At 39.7% G+C, this 23,971-nt stretch overlaps 1 protein-coding gene across 4 annotated transcripts in view; it reads left to right on the top strand.

The window, feature by feature from the left end:
- STAG1 (STAG1 cohesin complex component) overlaps nt 1–23,971 on the top strand; it is a 150,617-nt gene that overhangs the window by 33,388 nt on the left and 93,258 nt on the right. For 3 of the 4 annotated variants that reach the window (XM_074546962.1, XM_074546965.1, XM_074546964.1), the window contains 3 exons: nt 4,967–5,101; nt 11,916–12,020; nt 20,218–20,395. In XM_074546962.1, the coding sequence (XP_074403063.1) occupies nt 5,073–5,101; nt 11,916–12,020; nt 20,218–20,395 (312 nt within the window). In that variant the 5' untranslated portion in view covers nt 4,967–5,072. The remainder of the gene's footprint in view (nt 1–4,966; nt 5,102–11,915; nt 12,021–20,217; nt 20,396–23,971) is intronic. The other variant, XM_074546966.1, reaches the window with a different exon arrangement.

Here is a 23,971-nt window from a genome sequence, read left to right as displayed (position 1 = left end):
ATTTCATGTGCTCTGATGTGACACTTCAGATGATTTTTCTGGCTGACTGGGCAGGACCTGTCTAGGCTAAAAGCATTTGGTGAGAGGAAGCAGCAACAGCTGTTTTGCCTGTAGAGTCAGTTCTGCATGTTGGTGCAACTGAGGAGACAACTGCAATTGAAGGCAATTTAAATGGACAGCTAATGGTTGCCACAAGGTAGTTTTTGATCCCACAGGTATGGGTAAAGTGTCTGGTGATACCGTAAAGAATGGAAGAATAGAAACTTAAGTCAATGATAATAAGCATCTGCTAAATATTCCACTTTTGTGGACAGGTCTTCTCTGTGTGGTTCTTGGCTGTACACTTTATTGGACTTCACATGATCCCTGTGTGTCCAGTGCTCCAGTGTGCCCAGGTCCCTGTGAATGGCAGCACAAGCATCTGGTGTGTCCAGCAGCTCTCCCAGGGTTTTGGGTTGACACTGACGTGCCTCTGCAGGCTGGGAGCTGCAGGTTGTACTGAAATGGCCAACCAGAACAGCAGAGGCACACTGGAGAGGGATGTGGGGTACTACTAACAATATATCCAGGATGATTTTGATGGGTGTAGGAAGTGAAGCATGGCCATGCTGTGCTAGCCTAGTTGATGCTGATATTTCTTCCTTCTGTCATGGTTTGACTGCATTAGGAATGCTGCAGACCACATAGAGAGCTTGCTGTGCACCATGAGTAGTGAGGATCTCACAAGTGCTCAGTGGTAATTTTTCTATCACTTGGGCTTTCAGTTTTGGTTTAAGGACTTATTAGAACATGATAGAGTGTAATATATGTTGTGCACAGAACTTCAATGAAATTATTTTAAAGATGGGCTGAACGGGCATTATGATTTGTTTGGCCTTAAATGATGCTATGTGCTTGCAGAATCAGACCTGGGAGTGGTGATCTAATTTGGCTCTAGATCTAGTGGCTGTAGGGTTAACATGAGTGAATATGTCTCAAGTTCCTAACCTTTAGCAGAAATAAGTCTTATAGAATATTTAATCCAGAGCAAACAAAAACTCCTGAGTGATGCCGAACACATCACGGCATTTGGTAAATTTGTTGCAAGGTTAGTTCCTGATGATTATTTTTCTATTTCTGCAGGATTTAGAATTCATGTTTCCAATTTCTAGATACCATTTTCACATTGCAGGAGGGGTTTCTGTGGTGTGCCCAAGACATTGGATGAAGCAGGGAAGGCTAGAATTGATCTGCCTGCATCTGATCCTTTCTTCTCTCTCACCTGGTTGCTGGAAACTCTGCCTGAGTGTGGAGTGCAGGATTGTTGTTTGTGCTGATGCTAATGCCTTTTCCTTGCAGTCAGATGCAGGTTTTGGGCAAGAATATTGAGGGGACAAATCTTGTCTCTAAACCAGGAAAAGCTAGAGTTTTCCATGTCTTGTTTTCTGGTGCTGTACAGAGCATGACACACCATCATGTACTCCAGCAGGGAGCACAGAGGGAGAGAGCAGGGTCATTGGAAATGGGAAATGAAGAAGGGGGTAAAGGCATGACCAGTTAATTGTAGAAAACATTGCTTCATTTGTGTGAGCTGTTGTTTGAATGTATTTTGCACTTGGAAAGGATAAGGTGACTTGGTCAACAAGGAAAGGATTTTGTGTTGGAAGTCAGCCTAATGCCTGAAATCTTTTGTTTTGGGTGTCTTCTTGGGAATGGAAATAATAATGTAGTAACTGCTAGATTAAGGAGTTTATTTTCTTCAAGTTTTGGGTTCAGCTTTTTAAGATGTGGGTACCTAGTCTACAATAGAGTTTATTTAACTTGATTTGGTGTTGTTGTTGTCAGAGAGTTGCTTTGAAGGACTCTGTCAGGATGTTGTCAGTTTTTTAGTTTGTTTGGTTTTTGGCTAAAATGGCTGGATTACTTCAGCACTGGAGAGGCAAACAACCTAAGGACTGCAAAAAATGATGTGGGTAGCTTTGTGTGTGTTAGTAAAAACCACAGGAAATATTGATGGAATGCATGTATTGGATTCATTGTTGTAAAATCCTAGAGTCTTTTTAAAACGGAGCTCATTATGAGATTGTTATTGAAGAAACACTATAATAAACCAAACAATCTACTAGAAAATAGGCTTTTTATAAAGGGAGTTTTGTATAATGGTTGTCATGTCTGCCCTGATTATTGTGCATGCTTGGAAAACAGGTAAAAAAGGGAAACATTTTCTTGTTTCCCACTGTATGTTTGAACTAAATGGTGTCTTCTACTGCCTGCTTTATATTCCTCTGTAGGTAATTTTAACTGGACCAGCATAAATTTATGTCATCTTAAAATATAGAGGTGCAGGTTTAAAAAGCTACAAAGGCATAAAGGTCATTATAAGTGGGATTGAATGAAAACATCAGACTTTTTTTCTACACTAAAATAAGCAGTTAACTGCATGTTAAAGGACTATATTGTGTTCATTATAGTTTAAATAACTCCAAATGCTGAAATATGAAGTATTCCTCTTCCTGCTCTGTTCTTTAGGACAGGTGACAAAATAGTTGTGTGTCTCAAGCTTTCAGGATGTTTTTTATCAATGACTTTATTCTCAGGTAGAAGGAGAGAAAGAGGAAGAGTTTGATTTTTCTGGTTATGAGAACTTCATCTTTCAGAAACAGGTATTTCTTTTATTAAAACCAGAAAAACACAAGGGTTCATACTTGTGTAGTCTACACGCATCAATGAATTTTCCACAATTGTCAAACAGTTTTTGTAGTTTGTCACACAGTGACTGTATTAATATAAGAGTGTAGAGGGACAACTTTTTTGTCTTCTGATGGTCCAGTCTGAACTTTACCACAGAGGGGTGGCTTCTTCCAGCCCTGTTTTGCAGTTTCCTGTTTGGCATAAGGACAAGTAGAAAACAGCAGAGTCCCTTGCAGTTCCCTGCTCTCAGGTTTTCTGCCCCTAGCACTGTGAGTCCAGCTGCCTTGGTCCTCTCTTCTGCTTCTGGCTCGTTATACCCTTCACTCCACACTTCTAAGTAAGGACTTTGCTTTTCAAATAAGCTGTTTCTGAGCAAGTATCCTTTTCCTTGTGTGTGAGAGCACTTCCCTAGAGCAGCTGAATGCTGCTGATTACATCTGAGCATGAACAGCCAGCAGTTGGGAAGGGTGATTAGGTTGAAAAGGAAAATTTAAGAAAGAAATCCCACATAGTAGTTGTGCAGGATGCCGTAAATGTCTGTGGAAGATACCTCACCTGGAGCACACATAAATTTCCTTGAACTTCTTTAGAAAGCTTCTCTGGAAAGTAAGATTGGCATGAATCCTGCTAGAATTAGATAATCTGAAGGTATAAGATGGATAGGTTTCCTTTGACATCCAGCTAGCATAAGTATGTGTGTATGTGTGTGAGTCTGCTTGTGTGAGTACAAAAAAAATAGTTTTTTCTTCAGTCTTGTTCCGGTTGTAGTGAACTTCTCCATTTCAGAGATCTGAACATTGCCTTTATTTTTTCATATAGGAAGTCAACTCAGAACTTAATCTGATCTAATGCTGTGTTTCTTTATGATAAATTCTGATCAGTGTCTGAAGTGGTTGCTTTATGTTGTGGACTGGATATGTCATTGCCCTGTTAGGGGCAATCACATCCTTTGAAACACAGTAATGAGCAGTGTCTTTAATGAAGAAATGCTTATGGAAATAGCACAAATAGCATATATGACATTTTTGTTTAAGGAGAACTCAGATTAACTTCTGCCTCATAGTGAAACTGGAGAATTTTTACACCAGCCTGGTGTATTGGCCCCTTTAAACCATTAGTGCTGGAGTGGTGGTTTTTGCTCCAAACGAACTTTTTGTTTGTGAACGTGTGTTTTGCAACAAAATAGCTTGTAATTATATGGTATAAAAATGTAAATTTCATGATAAGGCACTGTAAGTAAAACTGTTGGTAATACAAAGTAGTAAGTACTGGAAGAACTAGTTGTATGCAACTGTGAATCTAGTTGGAAGTGTAATATGAAGAGGCAGAAAAGCCTGTTAATTCTCTCAGCTGGTAAATAAACACTGATGTGTGTAGTAGGATGGAAGTTCTACTTTATATGCTGTAGTGGTTTGTTTGGTGCAGTTTATGTTACCTCTTCCTGGCTGGATTTTCCTCCTGCCTTGTGCAAAACTGCTAGTGCACAGGCAAAAAATGCCCATCGAGAGGAAATTAATATTTAAATAAAAGAGTTTGAACATATCCTGTGTTTTAAAAACATGTAGTTGAGTCCTTGGTATTCCTTGCCATTGCTGAACTGCAGTGCTCCATGCAGCTCTTCCTATTACCCCAGGACCTGTAAAAGGGGAGACTGAAACAAATCTACTTTGTTTGTCCAGAACTTGCTTTTTCTAGAGGACTAGGATGGCAGTTCTGTGTTTTATTGCAGTGAGGATTATTGAATCTGTCACATTGTGCCATTATTTAATGGTAAAGTCACATCTGCTGCCATTAGTCAACTCCTTGGTTAGTCTTTTTGGTAGAGAAATGTTACTAGTGGGTGTAGTGACACCACAGATGCAGTCTACTTTATTATTTAAATTTACAACTTCAGATTCATCAAGTTAAAATACCTCCTGCTGCACTTAGACCCTTGCACAGCTTCTGAATATTTTGTGAAATTCAGTCACACAAAGCTGTGAGCCAGAGAGTCTGGTTGAATAAGTGTAGTGCCATTTAAACACACATATGTGGTAAAGAAGTACAGAAGGTAATGCAGAACATTTATTTTTAAATTTTTATTTAATTTTTATTTATTTTATTTTTAGTTACCTAAACAGAAATATAAAACTGAATGCAAGAATATGATTAAGCTATTTTGGGGTCTTCCATTTTAAAGTTACTGTGGTTTAATAGTGATGCTACTTCAAATTTGACCTTTTTTGTTGACAGCATGTTTATTCAATGTATTACTATTTTGGAGTCACATCTAAAATTTTTTTTCTCTCTCTTACAGACTGGACTTTGACATTCTTTTCATGAAAGAGGTTTCCAAGTAGTTGTCTTATAATTACTTTAAGAAGAAGTTCTATGTAGCTCTTACTTCCAAGAGTGCTGCAAAAATGATTACTTCAGATTTGCCAGTACTACAGTGAGTATGCACTTCTCTCTACATTTGAAATCTTGGCTTTTAAATAGGTTGAAGTAAACAGAGAGGTGATTGTGAGGATAAAACACAAGCTTGGAATAAGTGCATGTTAGTGTGGCTGTTCCAGGCCTCCTGTGTTTTCATGTGCTGAAAAACTGTGTAAAAAAACTGCAAAACACTTAATCTAAAAAATATTTCTTTCTATGTATGGAGACTTAACTTTGCTGTGCAAAGCAAAACAAGATCTTTGCTACTTTTATGCTTCTGAATGTTGTGAGCTTTCAGCAGCATGTATTGGTTTTGGTCACAACAGTCCATGTTGTATATTCCAGTTGTGTACTTCCTCACACCATGTTGTACATTCCAGTTGTGTATTTTCTTACAATGAGCTGAATTTATTGTGCAAAAAGCCTTTGCCTGCTGCAGTTGATGATAGCAAGTGTCACGAACATGTTTTGGTCCTGCTGGGAAATAGGAATGGTTAATGCACATGTGAACATGGCTGTGCTTGGATAAAGTGAGCTACTGGAAGAACAGAGGGCAAAGTCTATAATAGGAGGAGCTGAAGAGGAAATCCAATAGAGTTAAGAAGGAATTTTAGAGACTGGAACTTGCTCCTCTCTTCACAGGGCAGGAGAGCACACAAAGTGAGGAAGCTTATGGGGTGAGGTAATGACAGGGAAATCAAAACAGACCAAATGGGCTTGGCTTGGAGAAAATTAATTTATTGCTAATTAAAAAGGGTTTGGATGAGGGTGAGAAACAAAGGCAAAACCTACCAGATGTTCCTTTTACCCCTGCCCAAGCTCACCTTCAGTCTTTCATCCCACCCCATCCCGTCATGCCCCGGTCAGGGTGCCCAGCCCACTCCAGCACGGGTTCCCCTCAAGGGACCTCTTCTCCCACCATCCCCTCAACAGAGTTGCTGCCCCCCCCCGTCCTATCCCCTCACAGGGCTGCTGCCCCTTGCCATCCCCTCACAGGGCTGCTGCCCCCCAGTCCCATCCCCTCACAGGGCTGCCACCTCCCCGCCATCCCCTCACAGGGCTGTTGCCCCCCGCCATCCCCTCACAGAGCTGCTGCCCCCCTCCATCCCCTCACAGGGCTGCCGCCTCCCATCCCAATCCCCTCACAGAGCTGCTGCCCCCTGTCCCATCCCCTCACAGGGCTGCTGCCCCCCGCCATCCCCTCACAGGGCTGCCGCCTCCCCGCCATCCCCTCACAGAGCTCTCTCTGTCACCACCCTGCTGCCAGTGCCAAGCACCTGCACCAGGTACATTTGGTAACTATCTAATGTTAATTTTTTTTTTTGCTTGAAGTGCTTTCTAATTTTTTTTTACCTCAGGGTGTGAAGGAACTTTAGTTTATAAGGGTTGAGTGGCATTCCAAGCTAATACTTCAAGTCCTGTTATTTAAGAAACTGGATGGTTGGACAATTGAAAAGAAATTTGTATGACCTTAATAATAATGTGCTTTGCATTACAGTTTTTGCTTGTATTTTTAGAACCTCTTTAAAAAAATTTAGTTGTGGATGAGGACAGGCTAAAGCTGAGGATGACCTTGATGGGCAGCACTGAGGGGGAGTGTCAGCCTGAGGGGGGTTCCTGTTAGCTTAGGGATTAGTTGTGGAAGAACATTTTCTTGGTTCATATTTCCTGGATTTGCCACATTCAAGAAGTGAGGGAATGTTTGTGAAATATTCCAAGAACAAAAAGTTAGGAAAGTCTGTGGTGGTGGAAATTGCATTCCCACTTAAAGAATCCAGGTGGACTTAAAAAGTGAATGGAATATCACAGAGTTTAAGGTTAAAAAGTGTATGTTAATGGATTTGGTAACTTGACACACCTGCTGAAAAACCTGAGGGATGTTAAATATTCTATAAATATTCTTTAGTCAGAGCCACTGATTTTAAGCAAAACAAAGAGCGTACGAAAACATTCATGTTGTTTTTTCTGGTAAAGTTGGGAATAATTTAATGCTACTCTAGGAAGTGTTAGTGAAATGTCATCCTCAACAATACATGTAGTTCTAATTGCTTATGAGCAAGAGGAGATCTTTCATTTTCAAAGAACTCAGCATGATTTGCATATAGAGGTTTCGGGACTCTCTTGAGGGCTCAGAACATTGGCTAGTATGCATGAAGTATCAAATAAAGTGATAAATTCTAATTCAGAAGGTCTCAGTCAGGCTTCCATCAGGAAGAGTGCTGTCTCACGGTGGGGAAGCCTGAAACAATTTTTGGGCTAGGGGGTATTAACTTCACATATTTACAGATTTGGGAAGACAGTTGCGCACAGAACATCAAGGTTTCCTTTCTAGCTCTTGAATGAATTATTTGAAGGATTATTATTATCTCCCATTCCTATACTTGTTTTCTACTTCTTTTTTGTAGTGTTTTGTAATCTTTTTGGCTACCCTCTTTAAACAAACAATCCAAAAGCCAATTTGATATGTTAATATATGTTGCTTAGGACCATATCATATATTCCCTCCCAAATTCTTCTTTGTTGAGGGAACATGAGAGGAGAATCTTTAACCTTTCTAGATTCATAGAAGTAGCATTAGAACACAGTGAAGACAAGGATTTCACTTATTGGTGTTTCAGATGTTTGGAGAAAGCATCTGGTGTATTCGATCTGTGTGATGGACAGGTATGAATCTTCTCTCAATGGCATGACTCATGTTTGCTCCTTAGATTTTTGAAGATCAGCCATGAGAACTGATTCATCCATGATTCATGAGCCTGTGCATTTAGCCACTTTTCTTCATGAATGCTTTTTTTCACAAGGCTGAATCTGGTGATAGCAATTACTGGATTTATCTCTGCCAGAATGTTGAGCCCCTCAGCAACAGCTATAAAAGCTTATAGAAGTGTTTTGGTTCCTTTTTTTTACAAAACCTGATATATAAACACAGGTTTTTGCTGTGGTATGCATTTAAAGGGGCATGGGATATAAATGCTATAGCTAGGACTTTGTGGAATTGTAGAAGAAAGGTAAATTCATTTTAGTTTGTGTTACAGAGATGTGAAATTTACTGTGTTAATGGAAAGGGCTGTCCAGTAATCTGGTAATTCTTCATTAACATGGATAGCTTCAAGGATTAGTAATTATAGCTCTGGAATAATATCTGGAGTTTTTAGAAGGGATTCTGGAGTTGCTGCCCCTTTTCTAGGATGCTTTAGTTACCAGAGAAACCAGAAAGCACAGCAGAGTATATATTTATATATATATATATATATATATACACCTGAGCCCTGAAAAGGGGGTGTCACTTGTCTCCTTTGCTCTGCTCTTGTAGGTCCCCCCACCTCTGTCAAATTCTATCAGGTCTCTGTCATTTCAAAGCAGTCTTAGGAGAGGAAAGGTTTTGCTGTAGGCACTCCCACCTCTCCTTAGATGAGGCAGCTTTCCTTAGGCCCAGGTTATCTTCCCTCACACCAGCTTCAGGAAGGATCAATTATGACTAAGCCCAAGTTTCCCCTCAGGTGTTGCACACACGTGGAATGGGGATAGGATAATTCTGCTCTATTAAGATGTGGATAATTGCCACCAGATAAATGACTTCTTAGCAGTTCTGTGACATGTGTAGGGAATGAGGGAGATGGATGCTGGCCAGCTGCTTCTCTCAGAGTGTTCCAAAGTGCCAGGACTGCAGCAGTTGGGAGATGCTGTGCTGCTGCTCTGAGTGCAGAAATGAGAGGGAAAGGGGCACGTGTGTGTACCCAGAGCAGCTGCAAGGCTGGGACAGAGGCAAGAGGCGCTGCCTCCCAGACTGAAAGGGCTCACAGCCACCCTGCAAGGACCTTTGTGTGCAGGGGTTGGATGATTCAAACAGAATTCCTTGCTGCTTGAAATGATATTTATTTTAATATGAAACCAGCTAAAGACTGGAGGTTGTCCTGGATCATGTCTCCCTACTCCAAATAATGTGAGGATTAAAGGGAACCTAGTTTTTGATGATTTCCCCTTGCTCCATACATACATTCTTGCTGGAAAAAAGTTTCCTTTCTTCCTCCCATGTTGTTAGGGTGAGAGTTGCTTTGTTAATTTTGAAACATTTATATTCAAGCTGCTTGTCTTGATCACTTTATCATCAATGGAGAGAAAGCAAAATTTAGAAGACTTCAACTGTCTGACCAGTTTTGGACACTGATCTTAGTGGGGGGTATCGTGTACATGAAGGTATTTTGCATTGCATATATCTCTAATTTAGATTAGATGAATCTCACCCTCAGTACTAATTTACTGAGCTTTTCCCAAAAAGGGAAATGGCCAAAGAGGCTTCCAGCAAATCAGAGTTTTACTAGAAGAATGTTAAGAGAATCAGGTTTAAGGCAACAATCTATTTGAGGCAAAGATTAGAAGATGGTTAATAACTTAACTGTTCCTTCCATATGCAGTGTTGGGAAAGATTTGAAATTTCCAGAGCTAAATAGGCAGATTTATCTGGAGGTTTTGCTAGGCTGGACTGAGGCTGTAAATCGGCAGAAATTCGAGTTCTCTGTGGAGTAGATGCATGTGAAGTGGTAGCAGAGTTTCATTTATTTATATAGCTCTGGTGTTTCAAGGGCAATGTTTGAGGTGTTTGCCTAGGAGGATTGCTGAATCTGTTTTTAATAGAGAGAAATCTTAATCCTGATGATCCTAGGGGTGCAGGTTTATGAGCTAGCAAAGCTTAGTGTTTCCCCAGGAATGGGGATATTGTTTAGATAGACACACCATGCCTGGAACTTTTCCAGTAAGGATCTGAGCAAACCAGAGAGAAAAGCCTTGGGTTTGTTTTTTTGTTTTTTTTTTTTTTTTTTTTTTAAGAGAGAGCAATAGAGAATGGTTTTAATTTCTCTGTAGAAACAGAAGGGAGCAAATATTTTTATGGGGTTCCTTACTTCTGTATTCAAAATCTATTAAAATTGCTGTTGTGAGCCAGTGTGCATTTTTGTCAGTGACTTGCAGTGTGATGAGGTATTTGAGTAAAGGCTGGGTACATCCATCTACATAAGCAGGTTTTCATCTGTATTTACTGCATTGCTTTCCTCTGCTGTGGCCCTAATCTACCAAGCAATTTTGAACTCTCTTTGGGATATCTTTTATTTGATTTTAGACTTTTTACATTTTTGTGTGTTTTTCCAAATACATAGCTTGATGCTAAGTTTTTCAAGTTTCATGTTTTATGAAGTGCAAAAGCTACTTTTTAATTGTATCACAACAAAGCTGCATTTTCAATATTTTGTAGAGGTACTGCATTACAAGCATGTAATTTGTGAACTCAAATGCACTTGGAATAGTGGTTTTTCATCTAGGGTGCCTGATTTTCTGGGGTATACAGAGTATCTAGAGATAATCCACTGAAGTTACTTTCAGTAAAAGACAGTCATAGATGTTCTTCTGCATTCTGGCTTTTGTGAAAGATTCTGTGGACCCCTTGGTAGTTTTGTGCTTGCAAATAGGAAAAGGTTGGAAAACAATGTCTTAATATTAGAAACTCATCATAGTTCTACAGAATTATCTGAGTGAGAGCAGACCTAGACAATACATTAATTTCAGTAAAGAGGCGTATGAGAACATTCCCAGTTCTGATACAATAATATATTTCTGCATTATTAAATTGCTTTCTTGGTGATACAACAAATTTGTAAAGTATTCCTGGTCTATAAAGCAAAATACAAAATAACCCTCAGACAAGTTGGAAGATCTGTATAGATCTTTGCTTGCTGGAGCTTCTCGATTTCTCCAGAGCAGGTCACTGATGCTGCTGTTGATGTTTGAGGCTCTGTAAAATATGGAATAGGTCTGGTTTTCACCTTCCTTTGCACAAGTAACACAGCAACTGAACTCCTTTCACTTCAAGGAAATGATTTTGGATTTAAAGAAGTCTATGATGATAACTACCCTTGACCCATCCTTGAGTAATCTAGGACGTTTTTAGTTGTAAATGAAAATTTATAGAGATCTGGTGCACTGGTGGTCTTGCACAGTGAAAATAAAGCCCAGGTATGGTTTTGCATGTGAGCTGCTCTTGGGCAAGGTCAGATGCCTCAAAAGATCAATTACAATCTGAGTTTCTTCAGGCAGCCATGTGAGTTTAGAAGGCACAGAGGTACCTGTGCCTCTGGCTTGGAGGGGTGGTGAAAATTAGGGGAGTTTTTTTTTTATCATTCTCTTAAATCTGAAATGGCAACAAATGACAAATTATTGTTGGAGCTTTTCAGCTAACAGGAGTTGAGCAATGTCAAAGCTTTTCCATTATACAAATGAAAATATTTGTCTAATTGCAAAAATTATCAATGTCTTCAGATCAAAGGGAGTTTTTGGGTTTGGGGCAGAATGAATCCTCTTTATGAATAGCTGCCCAAGCCCCTTGTCTTGGGGTGTCACTGAGAGCTGTGTGGGACCTTGTGTAACTGTGCTGATGATGACACAGCTGGGTTGGACTCCACATTGCTCTTGGGGCCTTGAGAACAGCTCAGAAGCAGCTACAAAGAGTAAAAGGAAGTGAATACATTGTGGGATTGATGAATTGAGCATGTGCTGGTTAATATAGCCAGTTTTGAAGTGTAATGTGTTTTCAAATAAAATTAATTTAAAGAATTCCAGTCAATAAAATGACATTGCAGCTGATGAAAAGGGAAGTTCTTTTGCCAGGGCTAACAATACTCATTTCCTTGGTTTGCAGAATAAATGGGGAAAGCCTTTTAATGCTGACTTTTGTTGTTGTTTATTTGTTTTCTGGCTCAGGACTAAGTATTTAATTGGTCAGTTACAAATTACTAGTTGATTTTAGATAATTTGAATGTATGTAATTTTTTTCCCCCTAGGGATTCTACAAATGAAACTACTGCACATTCAGATGCTGGCAGTGAGCTTGAAGAAGCAGAAGTCAAAGGAAAAAGAAAAAGGGGCCGTCCCGGCAGGCCTCCAGTATGTATAATTTATTTTGGTTTTGTTATGCATCTATTTAATTTATTGTTGTTTAGTTATGCATCTATTTATAATTGACTGTAGACTCTTTTTCATCTGATCATCTTGTGGTCACATAAATAGGCTTTTAATGAGTCCTATGTCAGACTTCATGAAGACTTGTAGTATGAAATATTTATCAAATTGATGTGCAAACAATGTTTGAAGCCTTTAAAAAAGGACATAAAAATGATGTCATAATAACTATTAATTTTTCTTTTGCTAGCTGCTTTCATGAACAATACAGTTTTGTTATTATTGTCAGTACCACGTTCTTCCAGATGTGAGAATAGGCTCAATAAGTACAACCACTGCCTTCTTGAAAGCTGTGATGGACTTTAGGTGACAAATGACATTTGAGCCATCCATTTATTACTGATAATCCCTTCATGTGAGTGGAAGAATTACAGCCTGATATTTCCTAGATTCCTGAGAAAATCTATTAACACCTTTCAAAGTCATGTGACTGACACACTGCATTCTATTTATAGACTGGAAGCTTCAACACATCCCCTGGCATAGTGCAGAGGTGATATGGCTGTCTTTGTCTCTGCTGGCCTATCAGCAGGAACATACAGAAACAGTTCTCTATTACCTGGGGTGTTAGGGAGGCTTTCTCTTTTATTTTCATCCATTTTATAAAATAGACAATTCATTGGAAAATAAAGGGAAAGTTCTGTGTGTCATGTTTTCCTTCATCTTGGTTCTTGAAGATGATCAGTGTAGTTCCCCTGGCTGTGTCACTTGAAGTACCCAGTGTGGAGTAAGACTTGGTGGGAACTTGTGTGTTTGTTGTTAATGAACTTGATTCACCTCTTGGGGTTGTTCTGTGAATAAACTCACAGCATGAATGTGCCATATATCTATATAGCACTGGTAGATGGGGGTGATATTTTTTTTTTTAACCCTGAGAGCTGTGATCCTAAGGTTTATCTCAAACCATGGGGTTGGTGGGAATGTAAGAATGGACAGATCCATGGGTTACTCTCAGGCATGCTGGCCAAGCTGGTGCAAATTCCTCTTTCCTGATGGTTTTCAATTTGCATCACAGTCTCTGGCTTTACTCAAGGTGCCAACATTTTAAATCCTGGTCTTTTCTGGGCACATTGTCTTCCTTTTTGAAAGCTTTCAAACACTTTCCTATGTTCTTCATCAGACAAATGGATTTACTCATGAGCATGAAGCCTCTTCAGAGCAAGCCTTAAAGAAGTGCTTAAAGAGAACAGCTTATCTGTTTACATAGCTTGTAAGCAAAGGATAAAATGAAAAGTTATCTTATGAATATTTAATTAGCAAACCTATAGGGTTTTGTAACTCTAATAAAAAAAGCAGGCTGGTGCAACCTGATTGCTAACCCAGAATGTTGTCACAATATACAATTTCAAGTTATAGCAACGCCAGGGAGAGCACATACTCACTGGAAGGGAAAGGTGAGTGTTACAAAAAGCATTTCTCATTCCTCTGCTTTGCTTTATTAGTAGCTCCTATGGGAACATTTGCTGAAGCACTCTGCTGGTCCTGCTATCAGGTTTCCAGGGGAGGAATTGCTCATTTTGCTTAGAACAACTCCAGGCTCATTAGGTGTGATTGTCAAGTGATGAACATGCAGAGGGAGCAGCCATTGCTTGAGTCACAAAGTGATGGGCTGTGAGCTGACTGCTGCTGCTAAGGACCAAGACCTCAGGGTTATCAGGGGGAGTTCTTTGGAAGCTTTATCTTAACGCTTAAAAGGAGTCAAAAACCTCCAAATCCAGTCTTAAAACTCAGAGGAAGAAACTAGAGGATGAAACAAATACAGTGTCCTTTATAAAACTGTAGTTTGTCAAAATTTGGAACAATTTGCTCGGTTGTACTTTCTCTTTCCCTTTTGACCTCCACCCCAAAATCTCAGCAAAGTGTATATTAGGACTGGGAGAGTTTCAGAGAGGAAAAGCAATATGGTCGTTTATGGAATGGGACTCAGCAAGTCTCATTGCAGCCTCCTAGTCTGAGTGGGTCAGCTTTGGGATCAGCCCACATTGCTCATGGCCTTTCCAGTTGGATTTTGAAAGCTACCAAGGCTGGAGACTGCACAGCTTCTCTTAGGTGCCTATTCCATTTTACTTCATGATAAATTTCTCCCTTGGTTCTTCTAAATAAAAAAAGCCCCAAAAGCAAAAAGCCACTATAATGACTAGAAGATAGATGCAAAAACCTTGGAAAGGCGAATCTAGGCAATTGAATTTACAGCATTATTTGATGTTAAAAGCCAGGGACTTGATAATTGTATTGCTTTATCAAGCCATGTTGCCAGCCCAGCCACTTCCCTCAGGTGGTTCCTGACATTGCCTGTAGCTCTGACATTTTCCCCATAACTCTTCACTACCGTGGTTTTGTTTCCTTACAGGTACCACCTACCTGTACTGTCAGATGTGAAACAGATTAAAAGGTTTAGTTAAGTTCAGAAATGTTTTTCTTAACTTAGATTAGATTTAGCTTAGATGATTTTAATTTGTTTTAGATCTGAAGAATGGTAGCCCAAAGGCTCTTCTGATTTCTGTGCCTGGGATTTTTTCTAACTTAAATATTATGATCTAATCTCTTCCTGTAAATGCTGATTTGCTGATGTCCTTAGGCCATCACAGCTGGAGTGGCACATGTGCCATAAACATACTGACCTCTTGGAAAGGGATACTGCATGATCCTATTACAGAGCTGCATAGAATATATTCCATTAATTAGATGTATGTGTTTTAAACAGGTTTCTGCTGAGTGTCACAAAATGGACTTGACCTTTTATCAGAAAGATATACTACTAGGGGAGGACTTTCCAGATTGTTTTCCAAAGAAAGATGTTTTCTACAGTCTTGAGACCTTTGTAAGAAGATGGTGCTCATTTGAAAAACTGCCTTTTGTAGCAAATACCTCTTCAGTTCATGGAGAACTGTAATGCTTTGAGGGTACCTTCAATTTCTAAACCTCTTGGAACTAGTTGATTTTTACTATTTCCTTTCATTCCAAGTCATTCCATTCTAAAACACTACACTTCAAGTAGCCCCTTCACTTCTGTCCACTGTTCTAATGAGTACTTGACTGAGTAGGCCAGACAGTCAATTTGCAAATAGATGAAGTGCACTGGTCTTGCAGAATAGCTCTCAGAATCGAACCTGACTGCCCTGAGCTCCTTGGCCCTTGCTGGGAGTTGAGCAGGGGCTGCACCGTGTCCTGCTCCAGTGCCTGGGGCTGCCTCCTGGCCACGTGCCCTTCTAAGTCTCAATGAGATGCCCATGGAGAGCCTGCCTGGAGCTGAGCCTGTCCAGCCAGTGGGGTATTGTGGTACACATGTTTGTGGTGCTGTATGTGAGGATACTGTCTGGCTATGTATTTAATGAATTCAGGGAATGGAATTTAATCAATTCCGTTTAAGGAGTGACTTCTAACAGTCCTCTCCTTGAAGTTCATGAGTGATATTGGCCAAAGTGCCCTCTCTGTCTGCTGCATTATTGAAATACATGGGTATGGATGTGCTGTCCTGTTCTGCACAGGGGATTTGAAAGCCCAAGGGCTTATGATGCAGTGTAGCATTCACATCAGTGAGCTCAGGCTCAGATCAGTTATTTACCCATCCTTTTTTGTCTCCTCTTTTGGATCAACATTCTGTTCAGCTTTGTTGGCATGCTTTATTTTAAACTACCTGGCCTCACCTTCCCAGGAGCTCAGAATAGCTTGGCTTAAACCTCAGCTGCTGGAGGTTGAGGCAGTGAGAGAGAACCCTGGCTGTGTTTCAGATTCCAAGTAGGAGTAGACACATTTAATCTCTGATTCAGAGGACAGGGAGAAACATCAGTTTGTCTGTTCCAGAGGTGGCAATTTGGGAATCTGCTGGTTTCTTTCTCATCTCATAGTCAGAGCCACAGTGTATCTTTCTCCACTTAAAGCAAGATGAAACAAGGCACTTCTGATGCTTTTGTGGCAAGCAAAGCCTGTACAATTTTGCTTTCAGGTCCTTTTGTAGTTTTTGGTATGGAGGAGACAGACCACAATGCCTTAGCTTTGCATTCATATGGGGAATTTTAACTTTGCAGCAGATTCCTGGCCTTATTTAATCTTGCAGTATAGATGTTAGATACAGCAGGGGATTGAGTTTTGCTTCTAGTTCCAAGTCATACGTGTTCTGATTAATAACAGGGAGGAATCCTCTTAGAAGAATTTCTTTTCATACAGTGGAGGTTTGTGGTTGGTGTGATTTACATCAGTGTCCTGTTTCAGCTTGCCTGCCTGATGATTTAGGTCTGTCCCTTACAACTGAAGGGAGTCTGTAGTTCAGTAGAAATGCAGAATCTATAGCATCTTTGTGAACACTTTTCTATCCTGTTACCTGTAGCATTAGATGTTTTCTTTTAAGCTTTTGATGGGATGGTTCTTGTATTTTTTGCAATCTATTATATTCTTCATTTTTCTGTGGAAATACTCTTTTTTTTTTGGTAGTAAATGCCTCAGCTAGAAGAATTGAAATTATTCAAGCATTAACAGCATACTCTCTTGATTCTTTAAGATGACTTTGAGAGCTCTTGATAGATTTTTAAATAAGGGTGAAAAATTGCACCACCACTCCCAACACTGCCTCAGCTTTTTTTGTCCTAAACTGCAAATGCTGCAGCTGAAGCAGCTCTGGGTGCACTGGGTGTTAGGGGACCTGCACCTGTCTTTATTTGTGGGATGAAACTTTTCACAGGGAGCACCTTGTTTGTTTCTATGACCAAAACAATCCACAGGACTGTGGGAATCCCAGAACCTTCTCCCTAGACTACCATGAGGATGGTATGAAATGTGTCATAGTGGTTTTTTAATCCGGATTAACTCATGAAGACCTCAGGCATTACCATTCTTCCACTTAACACAAGCTTGTAACACAGGGCTTCTTGAGGGGCTGGTGCCTTGGAGAGACAAGTTCTTCAGTCTTACTCAAGTGGGGGTTAAAAACTTTCTCCCACCTTCGCAGGGAAGTGGGGAATTCATTCCTCTAAATGACTCACAGTGTGAATGCACATACAGGTGGTTGTTTTCAGGTGGTGTGTTGGGAGGAGTTACTGACTCTAGGGCTTCCACTGCCTTTGTTTCTTCAAGAAGTGCATCACATCAGCTTGGGCAAAGTTAATGGAAAATGTCAAGCCACTTTTACTTTTTTTTTGGTAGCATGTGAATCAATTTTCACTGTATTACTTGATTTTACAAATGTGGGTCACTATTTTCTTCACAGTAATTTTAAAGACATGAAAGGAAAAGTATTGTGTAGTTAGTTTGTTACAAAATCCTGAACTGCCAGCATTGTAGTTTAATTGCAGTCAAGGTGAGTATTTTGTTTCCTGTTTGCATTCATTTAAGCCTTAAAGCAACAGGTGAGGCATGTGACAGTCAATATGGCCATTTGTATAAACCCTTAGCTTTTGTTGTCACAAATTTGAAAAGTCATCAGGAATATCTGTTATCATTTGGCACCTCAGTCCATTTTGACAGCACATGAGCCCATCTGTCCTGGGTTTTGGAGTGAAATCACAAATGCAACTACTGCAGCCTCTCAGCTGCAGGCAGCACTTTCTGTGGTGTATGATTAAAAAGCCCCAAGCATTCTTACTGTGTCATGCTGCTTTATCCCTCCCTTTGGCAGTCCCAATTCACCCACTTCAGGGGGGAACTTTGTGGTTCAAAGCTGTAAAATGGTGTGCAATAATCAGTTTTTGCTCCTGTTAGGACTCAGCAGTTCTGTTTTTCCTGTGTCTTGATGAGTATTTGTTGGATCCGTGGGAGCAGACCTGCTGCAAATTCACTCTGATCTTATGAAACATCTCATTTTACAGCTGTCAGTGATAGTCTGACAGGTTTATTGGGGCTACACTCGTTCTTGAGCGGGGCTGTTTCTCTGTGGAAACTCTTCATGGCATTGGAGAAAAGGTTTCCTTGTTTTTTGCAGAAGGATCACCCTTTCCTGTGAGTGCATGTGTCTCTTTTCTGGGATGCACAGTTACCTGTGCCTGGCATCCTCAAAGCCAAACATAATTTTTAGATTTGTGGCTTTTGCAACTCCACTTCCAAGAGCACCTTGCCTTTGGAGATGTGCCATGTTCTCATTGTCACAAGAAAATCTAGACCAGAGAGAAATTTTGTTAAAGTAGACTCAGTAATATAGCTGGTGCTAATTCAGGGCCAGGATATTGAGGCCAGGATCTTGATCTGAAGAACCTGGCTTTACCCAGTAATTTGTCAGAAGCACATGTGTCAGTTATTTCTATAACTCTTCTGAGGGCTTGGTGGTGATTTCACCCTTCCAGTTCAGACTGGTAGCCCTGGTCAAAGCACCTCCCTTTTCCCAGGATATCTGACAAAGGGAATTTGAACTGGGCATTTACATGCCTAGGAATTACACATTTGGAGCCTGTGTCTGTAGTACTCATGCTCAGGTACTCAAACAGGTGGCTTTTCTCATTGCTTTCATTAACAAGGTAGCTTTGGATGTGTGCATTTTGCATCCATCTCTTACTTGTTTTCCCTTCATTCTTGCAGCATTTAATGCCTCTCTTTCAATTGCATGTTGAGAAAAACTCTCTAGAGGGGGGCTTGCATTAGTTTCTGTGGAGGGCATCAGTTTGCATTCAAGCTTTCATTTAGCAGTCCTTGAAGCTGGGTGAAGTGCTTATTGTCTCCCAGATGGAATAAGTGTATGGATTTTATCTCTCAAAAGAGTCAATTTACTTCTGATTCTTTCTCATTTTAATAAATAGTGATCACATGTCTCTTTCAAGCTCAGTAGAACTTAAACATTTCATATGTTGATAATATTCTTACTGTTACAAGCAGCTTTGCACATATTTAAAAATTCATTGAGGGAGATACTCTTGATCCTAAGTGCAAATGTTATCCAAAAAGCTTCACAGAGATTGTACCATTATTTTAAGCTTTCCAGCTTGTATTCTGTGCAAGTCCTTAATTGAATATTTGCAAGAGGCAGTTGCACTCTACCTTGCCCTTTGCTTCAGCCCTCTGGCCCCACCTCTTTTAAAGCTGTGATCCCTTTTAAAGCATGGGGAAAACTGGACTTGCAGGGCTTCTTCTACCAGCTCTCTGTCAGAAATTAGATCTCTTTCCTCTGCAGTAAAATTCTCAACGAGTCTGCACTGTAATATGCAACTGAAAATGTTGACTTTGTGTTCTTTACTAAAAACATTAATAAAAACTCGGCTGACAATATACTTCAGTAAACGGTGCCATGAGGATATTGTCCAAAATTTAGTCTTTGAGTTGCTTGTGTGTTGTTTTCTTTAACATAATTGCTCACAATAGCTTCATTGTTCTGTGGAAAACAGAAGATTTTGCTTTTGTTTGCCTCACAGTAGGGAGAAAGAATAGAATATGGAAGTAAGAAATCTGATGTTATTTTCCCTAGAAATTTTTTCCTGTCTGTTTCACAAGTGACTTAAATTCAGAGCAAACTGTTCAGTAGGTGAGTCTTGACAGGTGGTGTCTATACCATCTGATTCAAACCTTGAAGAACAGAGAGAAAATTTACATTAAGTAATTTAGTCTCAAAGGGAAAATATTTTAACTCATAACATTTTGAAGCAAGAGGCTCTTATGGTGATCTACTAAATCGGGCTGTACAAATGTGGTGATTTGAGTTGAAGAGCTGACTATGTACACAGTTTCCTATAAAAGTTGTATGAAAATGAAAATACAGAAAATGAATGTTAATGTGGCAAATGTATTTTTAATAACTTACTGTCTTAGAAAGATCATTAGTTAAGATCAGCAGTTATTCTCAATGTCTGTGTAAGACTCACACAGGAACTGACATCAACAGGTACTCCAGCTGTCACTGGGGTGACCACTACTTCCCTTGGCATGAAAGTGGCTTTTAAATAGTCCCTCACCAACTACTGAAAAATAAAATTATATGTACCTGACTGGATAAAGTCCTGGTTTATTTTCCTAGCTGACCCTGCTCTGAGCAGGAGGTCCGGCTGGACACTCTGGAGATGCCTTCCAGCTTGGCTCATCCCGTGATCTTTGTTTGTATCAATGTGTGTGAGGGTGTAACCACATAGTGTTTATGGACTATAAACTGGGTGTATAAAGAAACACTGAATGAATTCAGATGTAGCTATAATAAACTTTCCCTCTGCTGGTTTTCTTTGCCCAGTCTGCCACGAAGAAGCCCCGCAAGTCCCCGGCGGACAAGGGGCGTTCCGACGCCGGCGCTCGGGGAGCGAGTCGTGGGAGAGCCAACGGGCACCCGCAGCAGAATGGAGAGGGAGACCCTGTCACCCTGTTCGAGGTGGTTAAGCTGGGCAAGAGTGCTATGCAGGTAAAATATCTACTTGTGTTCCTCCTCACAGTTCAGTGTATCCTGCCCGGAGTCCAGTCCATGCTATGCTTTTGTGAACAGTAGGTTTTTCTTGTGACTGCATTGGTCCAACATAAAGTACAGGACTGAGAGGGCTCTGATTTAGAGCTGTCATGTATCCTGCTGAAGAACAAGAGACCTGGCAGGGTCATATGTTTCAAATTCTCCATTATTTTGTTCATTACTCCTAAGTTAAAAATTTATATTAAGCAGTTCCTCAAAGTATATCCTGTAGCAAGCTTTATATGGGCAAAAAGTGTATGAAAATAATGATAAATCCAAGCCTTTTTTGTTCACTTGTTTTGTCAAGAATATCTGCTCACATGAGCAGTTTGGAGTGCTTTGCCCTGGAACTTGCATTCCTGCTGGCCCAAAAAGGACAGCAGGTGAGGGATAAGCTATTTGCCTAGACTTCCACTGAGTCTGAGGAAAAACATTGACACATCCTGAAGGCAAATTTTTATTTATTGTAAAATTAGCTTGTCCTAGTTACCTCTAGAAATGTTTCTTACCCTCTTATGTTTTAATCAGTTCAGGGGCCTTTACAGGATGTGTGGGGCCAGGTGAGTTTCACCTCAAGACCCTGCCCAGAGGATTGGTTTTGAGTGTTGTGTGGTTTTTGTAAGCTGCTGTGCTGCAGCTCTTGGTTTTGAAATGCAAAGGAGAAACAATGGGCCCAAAACACTCTTCAGCCCATGCAGTCCAAAGCCAGCAGTCACTCCTGCTCTGATGGATTATTTAAGCAAACCTCCTTTACTTTGCATTTCAACAACGCAGGACTTAGGCAGTATCAGTTAGTTTGTTTTGATGCTGACTAAAAAGAGAAAAGTACAAATTAGGAAAATTAGCTCCTAAGTCCCATTCTCAATATTACTTTCAGTGTAGCTATAACCTAAGCTTCTTTCAAGTCTCACAGAAATCAAATATTGCAAATGAGTGAAAGTTGTTGAAAATTTTCTGTCTCAAACTTGTGGAAAATATGAGATTTAGTTTTAAAGAAGTAATACACAGGAAGGAAATGAGAAATTTTTTTTGTAGTAGTTTCTGTGTTTACACTTATTCAGGACTGACCCTTCTTATCTAGTAGGTGAAGACAGAACAAATTTACTTGTAACAAAGCTATGGATTCCTTTTGCCTTTTTTCCTACAACAGAGCTTCCAACTTTGTTTGGTTTTCAGCACTTTTTCAAATTTTGTTTTTGGCAGGAATTGAGGAAACATCTGGAGTCTATTTTCTGGTTTTACTGTGGTACAGAACACACAATATACTTTATGTAGTATAGTTGACTTAGAGTTATTGATATTTGCAGAAGCCAAATAGAAAAGAATGAGCAACTTCTTTGATATTTGATGACTCTGTGTGTATGTGGAATTGACTTTGCTACATTTTATCTATTTCAAAAGAGATGCTGACACAAGTCTCTTGCAGATTAAATGCAAAAAAAAAAAAGTTTCATGTTTGTATTAAGAAACCTTTGGAATTTAGATACAAATAAATTGTCTTGAGAAGTGGAGAATTTGTATATGCATGTGGATATTGCATGAATTGCATGTATATGCATTTGTATATGGATGTGCACAGACACACACATGCCCAAGCTGCAGGTAGAAGTACACAGCACCATCCATGCAGGGGAGGGATTATATGCAAACAGTAAAGGAATAGGCAAGAGTATTTGAAGGCTTTGGATGCCAACAGGCATAAACTACTTGAACCCTAATTTCAGGAGTGTGCATTGCTTAGGCACCTTTGAAAAATTTGCTGTTGGTAAAAATAGACTAAAAATTAAAGAAACCCTATAGTAGGAGAGAGAATGCAGTTAAAATGTGATTTAGTATTTTTTACCTTGCACTTCTGGACAATCATCTCATGTGAAACCTAGGTTCTATAAACCAAACTTATAAGTGTCTTTATACTTATATTTTTCTGTAATAGCTTAGAGGTTTTGATGTAACAATTAGGAATGCTTGGCATTTTTGTTTTTCCATAGTTTTGATGCAGGTTTTTTTGTTCAATTTTAGCAATCTTGTCAATATTATAGTTTTCAAACAAGTGCCATATATTTGTATTTGGCCAAATATATGATTTCTCAATATTTAGTTCTTTCCCTGTAATATGAACATACTTTTTTTTCTTGTGCTTCTAAGTTTGCTTCCAGCATTGAAAACCCAGGAAAATTTAATTAATATATCCTGAGATTGCATGGAAATCATGTGCTTTCGTTTCTGATCTATCTGCTCCTGCTGTTTGCTTTTAGAATTTTTTTTTAGTTGTTAGATTTTTCTGGCTTTGTGATGCCAATTCATAAAAGTCTGTTGCTGAATTCAATTTTCACTTCTAAGCATCTCTATTTTGGTTCTCACAGCAGGATTCATTTATTACTTCTCTTCAGGCTTATTGCTGCTTGCTTCTTCCAGGGAAATAAAATCAGTTTAATTTTTCTATTTCAAGTGTACATAACTCCAGGACTGCTCTTTGCATAGAATCTTTGCCTCTGTTATGGGGTGTAGCTTGTGTCTTGCTTGAACTCTGTAAATCTATTTGATGCCCACATTAAGTTGGCATCAGACAGTTGTCAGTGGTTTTCATTTGCTCTGTAACCTTTTGTACAGTCAGTGCTTCAGAAATTGTTCTGTCAGCAGCTCTCTGTGTATGAAGTGTGCCATGACCTTCTGCTCATGCTTTCTGCAGGTACACTTTCAAGTGTTACTCCATTAGGACTGTTCATAGAACTTCTATAGTGGCTTTTGTTTTCACAGTTAAACATGATACCCTTCTGCTTTTTGTCATTTATCTCTTCCATAGATTTATTTTTTAGTTCTATCATTTTATGGTGACAGCTCTATCCTCTACATTTCCCTGCTCTGCTCTTCCATAGGCAGCAGGGTCTCTAGCAGCATTTCTCATGTGCTCAGCTGCCACTGGTGGGAATGAAGGCCTGGGTGAGCCTCTGCCTTTCCAGCTGAGCTGCCCAGGCTGAGACTGACACTGGTAGCTAAAATCTGCAGACATCTCTGCATTGATCTCTGACCCTGCTGTTAAGATGACAGGGAAATAAAGAACTTGTATGAGAGCAGATTTTGTTTAGGACTCAGACTGCCGATTTCTCATGAGGTATGAGCAGTTATCTGTAATGAAGTTTGTACTACTGGTGGTCAAACCAAGCATAGAAGTGTTTTGCTTTCTCATCTGCAAAGGAGTTTTGTTCCCCTAAAACATCAGAGAGAATGGATCATCAGCTATTGTAGGAAGAGTTCAGTACAAAACATGAACAGATCTGTGCCTTGATGATTCTGCCATGTTCCATGCATTACCAGTGACCCTTTATTGTTGTTAGCAGTTCACTACAGAGCACAGGCTGATTTTGAGGGGAAAAAAACTTTTAAAAATTGCTGCTTCTGCTTATGCTCAGCTAATAAAAGGTTATCTTGGTGTTGATTAGACATAGTTCAGAATAAATATGCCAGCAAGTATTTTAAGAAAAGTATCCAATTATCTAGTGTGTTGAAATGGAATTTTTCATGGTGCCACCAGTT

The sequence above is a fragment of the Zonotrichia albicollis genome, chromosome 9 (genome assembly GCF_047830755.1).
Source record: "Zonotrichia albicollis isolate bZonAlb1 chromosome 9, bZonAlb1.hap1, whole genome shotgun sequence".
Lineage (NCBI taxonomy): Eukaryota > Metazoa > Chordata > Aves > Passeriformes > Passerellidae > Zonotrichia > Zonotrichia albicollis.
The sequence above is the reverse complement of the archived record's forward strand: the minus strand, read 5'-3'. Positions and strand labels throughout refer to the sequence as shown.